Consider the following 9,138-nt stretch of genomic DNA (forward strand, 5'->3'; position numbering starts at 1 on the left):
ACTGATGATGATGAACATTAATAATACTATACTATAATAATAATAATAATAACACTAATATCAGTGATAATATCAAAACATACCTGACAAAAGGTGTAAATAACAACAAAATCCTCCGGTCAATCATTATCAACTTGAGCTCCTACACAAATTAAATGACACAGAAATATGTTAGCGTACTACACAATAAGTTTAAGCTAGCAAGTAAACTTATAAATGTAGTTTAACAGGCTAAAACACGGAAATTTCTGTGACCACAGTGTCGCTTACCTCTCCTAAGGAGTACAACAGCAAAACGGGAGAGGCAAAAGCGCGAGACACATTTATAGGAGGGACCCACGAAAGTGAACGTCGGGGTACAGAAACGGAAAACTAACGAAAGTCTCAAACGTTCCACATATTGGCTCAGGAGGCCGGACATGTCAGGTTGGCGCCTAGCAAGAACTCATAATACTCAATAGACAAAGTGAGGTGCCTTATACACCACACATACTCAGGCCAAACAATGTGTGTAAATGAGACAAGAAAAAAAAAGATGGTTTCACACAGCAGCATAATACTATCACGACATAAAGAGTGGCCCAAGAACACACCCTAAAAAGAAACACATCAGTAGCAAGTCACACTGACTCATACATCTCACACATGAGTAACAGCACGGGAGCTTGACTCAACCCCTAGAATGGACTCAAGTTGTGCCATGGACTCAATCAAACGACACACAGGCCTAATGAGTCAAATCGGCCAAATCGTGAGGTAAGTTGGCTATCTACATTTGATGCCTGAGGTAGATTGGAACGGGCAGGTGATGGTTGCGGTGGGGGAGCAGGGACAGCTGTTGGGGAATCCACAGCAGTGACAGGACCATCAGAAGCAGGGGAGGGTACCTCAGAGGGAGGTGGTGGACAGTCTGAATCAGGGGACTCATCAATGGAGGACTGCTCACGGACCCATGAGGTGGTGCGGCCATCATCCCAGTCATCAACACTCAAGAGGGACCTAGCAAGGGATGGCTCACCTGTTGCAGCTGCAGTTTCCAATGCAGACATCCCAGTCTTGTGCCAATCAGACGTAGGAGGGGCACTGGTCACGCTAGAGGCAGGCATGGAGACAGGAGCAGCATTACCATCCAAGGTGCTGGTGGGTCAGTGGCAGCAGGAGCTGGATCAGAGACTGCAGTAGGAGGTAGGGACAAGGAAGCAGGCTTGTGTGGGCCCACCAACACGTTGTCCGACCGAGGATGACTGCAGGCCAGGATAGAAGCAGGCAGAGAGGTATGAGGGGCCTTTGGCTGGCATGCTACTGAGGCAGTTTGAGACACACCAGAATTGAAAGGTTGAAAGGAATCAGTCACAGGACTCTGACTGTAAGCTGACAAACCCACTGCGTGTCGGGACTGGGCTGCTGTCTTTCTCACAGTTCTCATGCGACTATCCAGACGCTCGTGAACCTCAGCCGTGGTCCACCGCTCAGGTGCCTTCAGCTGGAATGACATGGCAAGACTAGGGTCGGGACAGTGATTAATGAACATCATGACCACTTCAGCACTGGGGTCCTCTACAGACCTGCCTCGCCTCAGGAGGTAATCGTCAGCAGCATTGATGGAATTGTTAAGGCGAATCCAGTAGTCCATAGCACCCTCATCAGCATGGGGAATTGTGCTATAGAAGTCTTTCATGGGCAAGTTGGAGTATGACAGCTCACTAAAGTTACCTTTCAATATGTCAAACACAGCCGTGGGTAGGTCAGTCGCACTCAGTTCAGGGCGGCTGCGGAGCGACACCTTCACCACGTCCCTAACTTTGCCTGTTAGTCTCAACATTATCAGGTCAAACATTTCAGCATGAGTGTCACATTTAATCCTATTCATCATCATGTCCTCCGATTCATGAACAGAGAATGCATCAGCATGATCACCCCTGAAGAAAGGCGGGGCCTTGGCGTCAGACTGCACAACGACCTTCAACTGTGATAAACCAGCATGACTGGATGACTGACTCGTAGGAGACTCAGGCTGGACGATATTGGCCTGGTGCATAGTGCTAAGGCTGGCTAATCGTGCCAAAACATTTAAAATATGCAACAAAAGCTAATTTTGCCTTCAAACAACACAACTTACAAACAAGTGTATGAGCTCTTCAAATCAACCATTACACAGTGGACAACAAAATACAAAATACAGAACACATTGCTTGTCATTGTAGCCTATTACTGTACGTAGCTTTCATGCCAGTGCCATTTGTTGTCAAATTTGCCTTCTTTGGACCCAGAATCAGAAATGCTTTGATGCAAATTTTATTGATTCCATTGATTCTTTTTTTCAAACTGTGGCTGAAAACTGAAATACTGTAAATATTACACAAAATACATGTAAACCAAAATAAAATCTATTAGAGTATAAGAAATTCAAATGCAATTTTAAATAATAGGCCATGTTTAGAGGGATTGTTTGGGATCGTTAAGCGGGCCACTCCAGTTGTTTAGGCGGGCCGGATGTGGCCCGGGGGCCGTAGTTTGGTAAGGAAACATTACTACAGTATCCTTACCTCCACATATTGGCATCTGGCCTCCTTCACAACGTCAGAGTTCCTTTGAAATGGAACTGTTTCATGGCCATATGGTTCCTTCTTAGGATGCGGTCAATGGTGGTCACGCTCACGTTGTTGATGTTCCTAAACATGCCCTGATCTGCGATCACTGCTGCCCTGATTTCACGCAGCCTTATGGCATTGTTTGCCACAACCATGTTCACAACGGCTGCCTCCTGCTCAGCACTAAAAATTCTCCCTCTACCACCAGAGAATGGTAGCCTTTGGATTCTATAAAGAATACATGTAATGGGAATGAGGAAACAATTACATAAAGTATATCACTGAAGATATTTCTGTATATACTGTACAGCAACATTACCTGTTTTCCTGTCGAAAAATTCTGGCTGGACAAAATGATGCAACATTCTGTTGAACAGGTTGGACTCTTTGTCCAGCCTCTCTAAGTGAAAGGCCATGATTGATAACGTGATCAATAACAGTTGCCCGAATTTCATCAGAAACCTGAGCCCTTCCAACTATACCTCCACCTCGCACTCGGACCCCTCTACCTCTTACTCTCACTCTCATCTGCCTTAGACCTCTTCCATCCATGTTGGCAAAGAACAACACAGACGCTGCACCTTTTAAGGCCTGCAGACTGATTGCTAATTGAAGATTTGTGTGAAGGAGTGTCAAACAGGTGCTTCAGTGATTTCATACTGATGTAGGTAGTTTCTAATAGCTAGGAACAGATGGTTTCTGTTTGGTTACCATAGCTAAAACAATGGAGTTTGGACTGCTTGAATGACATCCGTGTTAACTGTTCTGCAAAAGGGTGGGGAAAATGTGTCTCCAATGAGAAAGGTTAACACATTTGCAAGAGGCTGTCTTGTGGCTCTGCTGAGACAGGATGAAAACCGAGTGGATCCCAGTTTCTTTAAGCAGGTCAAAGCAATCAAGAAAAACTGTAATATTCAGCCTGGGAAGGACATAAAATCGAAAGGGTTACTGTGTGCAGTGACTGAACCTGTTGGTTCAGTCTCTACCGACTATCACAATCTGATAAGACAATTCCAACATCCCAGAACATTGTAAACCATGACGGTGAACGTGACATACATTATACACTGGCATTATCATTTAGCTTAAAGCATTGCAGCCTCACAGAGCTGCTAACTGTCTGCTCTTAGTTAGTTATGATATAAGGATTGTACAAATATACTCTAAAGATTGTAATATACCTGATCTCATGGTGATGAGAAAAGAATCAGTTTGTCTAACTCTGTCTAACTCGACTGCTCTCATATCAGCTTCATCTGTTCCCTCTCTCTGAGTCCTATCATCCATCCCAATAGGCAGCTGTTGAAGCTTTGCATTGTCTATTTGAAATTAAATGCTTTGTTTATGGGTGTGCCAGTTTAGTAGTTAAGTACTATTTGCCCATACCAGCTTGTGAACAGGGTGAACAATGTGTGTCTGAGCATGTCATATCTTCATCTTGATCAGACAGACCTGTCCATCCAGTTTGCTCAGTGATCTCAGAAGCTCAGAGGTAAACATTTTAATCGCTGCCACTGTGAAACCACTTACCCTGTGTTTGAAAAGACAGAAAATGGTTCTTCACGATGCAGATGTGGATTAAACTTTTGATCCAATGGTTCCTAATGTCAACAGCTGAATGTGGTAAGTGACATTAGTGCTACTGCTGAATTTTGAGGCATATTGTGAACTGTAGAAGCAGAGCAAAGTCTGTGTCTGTTGTCTGTACATGTAACTCCACTACATTTGGATCTCCACAATATCAACTTGCAGAGATTCTTTAAAAATAGAAAGAGCATTTTGTCTTGGTGTGGGTATATTTTGCAATCCTTCTTCTGTGCTAGTTGTTACTGGTGGTAACAGTAAATGTGGTTTAACAGTACAGCTCACAGAATTCTGGGAGCAGCAAAACAAACCATTGTTGTTTTAATAAAGTCAGGCATTTATCCATAATTACGTGAGCAACAACAATCTGTTTTGATTATGCACAGAATCTAAGAGCAAAAATGAAAGCCAGTGAAAGCCATTGCAGTCTTCTTCTTCCATTACAATATTTCAATATTTGTAATATTTCACTTCAACTGATCCTTTGTCAAAAAATGCTGAAAATGGTCTATTGTCTTGTTTTGTAGACACATCTTTGATGAAGTAGTTAGTGCCAAGCTCACTGACAAACACACTGCATTTACTGTGACTACTTCATAATTAAAGTCAACTCATGTTTTGTCAGTTAAATGCTTTTAATGTGAAGCTGCCTCAGCATTCAGCATTAGATAATTAATTAACAGACATTTAATGAAATGAAAATCTTTGAGATTGCCACTTTAAACCGATCTTAGAGCAGGGCCTTTAGATTTTAAATGCAGGACTTTAACATTTAACTGAGTATTTGCACACAGTGGTATTGTATGGGGCCAGAGTGGTGACATTAAATGTTGACAAATTTGGCATTGAAAACAAAACCTGAACTGAAAAAGCAAGCATACATTGATAAATAAATTATATTTTTTTGTATTCTGATGTTTTTTATATATACACATATTTCACTTGATCTTTTTATTTCTGTCAGCTATTCTGTTAACATGCATAACTTGGTCACTCTTGACTTTCTGCAATGACCTGATTGCATAAACATAGTAAACATAGGCCTACTCAGGAACAAATACTTCAGACAGGAGAAATATCCTGACTGCTGTACTGAGGAATGAACTTGTAGTGGTGTGTCTTTGTATCCATACTGATAAGATAATGTTACTTTAACAGTAAAATACACTTTATTCAAACATATCTGTTCTAAATATAACAGCATGAATAATTATAGCATAAATAGAGGCCACAGTCTGAGTTTTGAGCCTTCAAATGTCTTTTGTTTTTCAGGCTCCCACTCTCTTGAGTTCCTGTCTACAGGACGTGTGCAGCCCGAAGATCAACCTCAGTTTGAACAACTAACTGTATTTGATGGAGTTCCCATCTCTTATTGTAACAGCTGGAAAAAAAGAGAAGAGCTCAAACCTACCCTGGAATCAAACAACTTACCTAAACACTGTGATGAAGCAAATAATATTATCATAGACTCTGTCCATGTGATTCCAGCACTGATCAACAGCACAGTGTGTAAGTTCTTAAAATGTTTGTTTTTGTGCACTAAAGCTAAAAACTGAATCCTACTTTCTTACTTTATAGATGTTATACAACGGCGCTGTGGCTGCGTCAGGTCAGCCGATGGGATTGTCTCTGCTTTTGATGCCTGGGCAGTGAATGGGATGGACTTCATCAGCTTTGACCCTGAATCCCAGAGATGGACATCCCAGTCTCCCTTTGCAATACCAGTTAGGCATTGGTGGAAAAACAATAACGGACGGAATTTTGCCTTCAAACACTTCCTCAGAGAACGATGTCCACTATTGATACAGGGAATGAAATTAAGATCAACGCACCAAAACACAGGTGAGAGCTGGAACAACTGTCCAGATAAAATACAGACATCTTCTTTCAACCACACTTTAGAGTCTCCCTCAGCAGATGAAGTTGTCTCAGTTATGGAAATAGCTCAGTGGCATAAATGTGGAACTTTGGTCAGTGTCTCTGTTCAAAGATGGCATCTTGTGTCAGATGTGAGTGTCTTCCTTTTGTGGTCGTACACTGACTCCTGGTTGATGACCTTTGACCTCTTACAGTGGATTCTGAGGGTGGTTTTGGTCTGGTATTCACAGCTGTCTGTAGTTGTCCGTGTCCGGAGTTCATTCAGTCTCTTGGCCAGGGTCCTTGCTCTTTTACTACAGGGTTAGGGTTAGGGTTAGGGTTAGACAGGAGCATTGAAAGCATCAAACAATAATCTATTAAAAACTAGGAGCGCTAACCCCAAAACAAAGTTAATTTTACATCCCAATAAGATAAATACACAAACAGAAATGTGAATACATTCTGGGTCACAATAACACACTAAACTAAGATGGTGAATATGATAAATATCAGCATGTTAGCATTGTCATTGTGAGCATGCTGATGATAGCTTTTAGCACAAAGCACCACTGTACAGCCTCACTAGTGTAGTTGTTGACTCAATCTTGTTATTACTGAGAATGTATTTGTGCTTTTATTTTTCACTTGAGATCAGTGAACTATATGACAACTGAACTGAACTCAGCTACCTGCTGAGGAAGACCATGACGTGTTTGAAATCTCCAGAAAAAGCTTTTTTGTCAAATTACTGTCTCCAAGATCAAGTGTGAACTTTCAATATTGTTTGCACATTGACCAAAGACCCATAGTGGTCATGTGAATGATTTTTTTTACCCCAATCACGATCTCTGATATTACTTTATTTCTCTGCAGAGCTACATATATTTGCCAAGCCCATTGCTGACACAGACCAGGCACTGCTGAGGTGTCACGTGACGAGTACTGACAAATCAGTGAGCTCAGTGCATCTGATTGGAGATGGGGCTTTCAAGGCCAATTGGATCTCTGTAACTGGACCAATGCCTTCTGAAGACGGATCTGTGATCCTCAGACTGACAGCTGAGATCTCTCTGAGCCAAAGCACCAACATGTACGGCTGTAGAGTACAAACAGGAGGTCACAACATCACCATTTTCTGGGGTGAGAACATGTGACTTAAAGTACACACTGAATTTATTAGGTTTACCTTAACTATTGAATACAATCTGTTCAATCTCCTGAGAGAGTGCAACTGTAATCATAGTCTTTCACAGTCACCAACAAAGGTACTAATTGCAGTAGATCTTACAGGTGTACTTAAAGGTCTGGTGTGTAACAGTTAGGAGGCTTTATTGGTAGAAATTGAATATTTTCAGTGTATTATCACCTGAATATAGGAATGGTTGCGTAACATACAAGCCGCTACACTGCCCTTCATGAACTCACTGATACTTTGTACAAGACATCATCTCATATCCCACTCACTGTATTCAACTTGTTACTTCAGGCTACTTCAGGCTTTATAAAATAATGTTTTGTTTTTTTTTGGCACAAGACCATGGTGTAAGCAGGATAATGCCCTTTTGAGGTGTCTATTATCAGACATTAATGAACTTTGTGCAGGGAACTGTCCATTATTCCTGATAATGGACACCTTATCAGGCCTTGCCAACACCAAATTCAGCACATATCTCCTCACGATCTGCCAGCTTTCCACACTTTTCCACAAACAAAGTGGATCAGACCAAGCCACATGACACTAATTAATTATAACACCCAAATGACTTGCCCTCAGACATCAATCTTACTCTCTAGTTTCCCAAGATATGCTGCTGTGGTGATGTTAATTATAGTAGCAAGAGAGTTATGACTATCGCTGTCTGGAGATGGTGAGCTGGCTCTGGCAAACCATCTCATGCTCTCTTTAGTGACCGTTATCAAACCCACAAAATAACTAATGCTTGTTCACTCTATATCATGGTATTTATCATGGTATTGGATGATGATGATGACGATGAGGAACAAAAATCTGAAGAAGTCAAACTCTGAACTGATTTTTGATGAATATCATGAATGGACAGAATGAACTTCAGTGGTCAGAATGGACTTTCAGGATCTTCTTTCATTGCAGATGGGAATACTCTTGATGGCAGAAATCTTCTCAACATGTTAACTGTCCATTGGAAAATTCTGACAGCAATCCTTGGATTTGTCTGCATTATTTTTGTAATCACTGCCATATCTTGTGGAACAATATTCCTGCTTAAGTGTGGTAAGATTTATTTCCGATTATGATTATAATTATTGACATTTTTGCGGATATGTCACTACTGGCTGTCAGCCCATAAGTAACGTTTTTTTAAAGTAAAAATAACAGATGTGTTTAAGATAATTTTTTCCATCATTTCTACTCAACATATGTTAAACCTGTTCATGAGTGAGCTGTGACTCTGGCTGTCACTGTTAACAGAGACTCCAGTCTGCAGTGCAGTTCTGATATGACTATGATTAAATCCAGTCTAATGAAGTATATTTGAGATAAATTCAGAATGTATGTAAAGATAATTCATCACATAAGTCTGATGTCTTACCTGCAAAGGTTCAGCGTACAGGAAAGTGTAATTTTAGCTCTGCTTACACACTGTACCAGAGCTTACACACACACACACACACACACACACACACACAGCTCTGTAGGTCGATCCAATGTCCCTGGTTCCTGCACAGTAATACAGTATTTGCTAAATGAGATCTAACTGCCAATGTAATGTGTCCTAATTGTGATTGCCTTTGTAGTCAAGAAGAAGTCCCGTCCTCCTGCAAGAGTTGATCCACAGCTGATGGAGCAGTTTACAAGGCTGGGTCTGAGTGTTACCTCTCCAGATCTGCAGAGCGTAATTTTTTCATTTACACGGGGTAGAGAGGGTGACAGAGAGTGTGACCATTGGGCGATGAGAGTTATTCCAATGCAGGAAGACCTATATGATCCAGAATACTTTGCTCATCCAATTAATGGAGCAAATCGATAGTTACGTAAGGAATTGAGAAAGAAATTTGAGATTGCAGAAACCAAAAAAAATTAGCAGTTTAAAATATCAAATGTAAACGTCAAGTTTTACTGTCAGTT

At 41.2% G+C, this 9,138-nt stretch overlaps 1 protein-coding gene across 1 annotated transcript; it reads left to right on the plus strand.

Moving 5' to 3' along the window:
* Positions 1–4,076: 4,076 nt before the first annotated feature.
* On the plus strand, positions 4,077–9,138 carry LOC118337366 (the record flags this gene model as incomplete). Its single annotated transcript, XM_035674348.1, is given in 5 exon segments — positions 4,077–4,214; positions 5,448–6,017; positions 6,906–7,172; positions 8,143–8,283; positions 8,808–9,138. Coding segments are annotated over 4 exon segments (825 nt in total). The 5' UTR covers positions 4,077–4,214; positions 5,448–5,833.

This window comes from Morone saxatilis, unplaced genomic scaffold (genome assembly GCF_004916995.1).
Source record: "Morone saxatilis isolate NCDOM2014 unplaced genomic scaffold, NCSU_SB_2.0 Contig3, whole genome shotgun sequence".
Classification (NCBI taxonomy): domain Eukaryota; kingdom Metazoa; phylum Chordata; class Actinopteri; family Moronidae; genus Morone; species Morone saxatilis.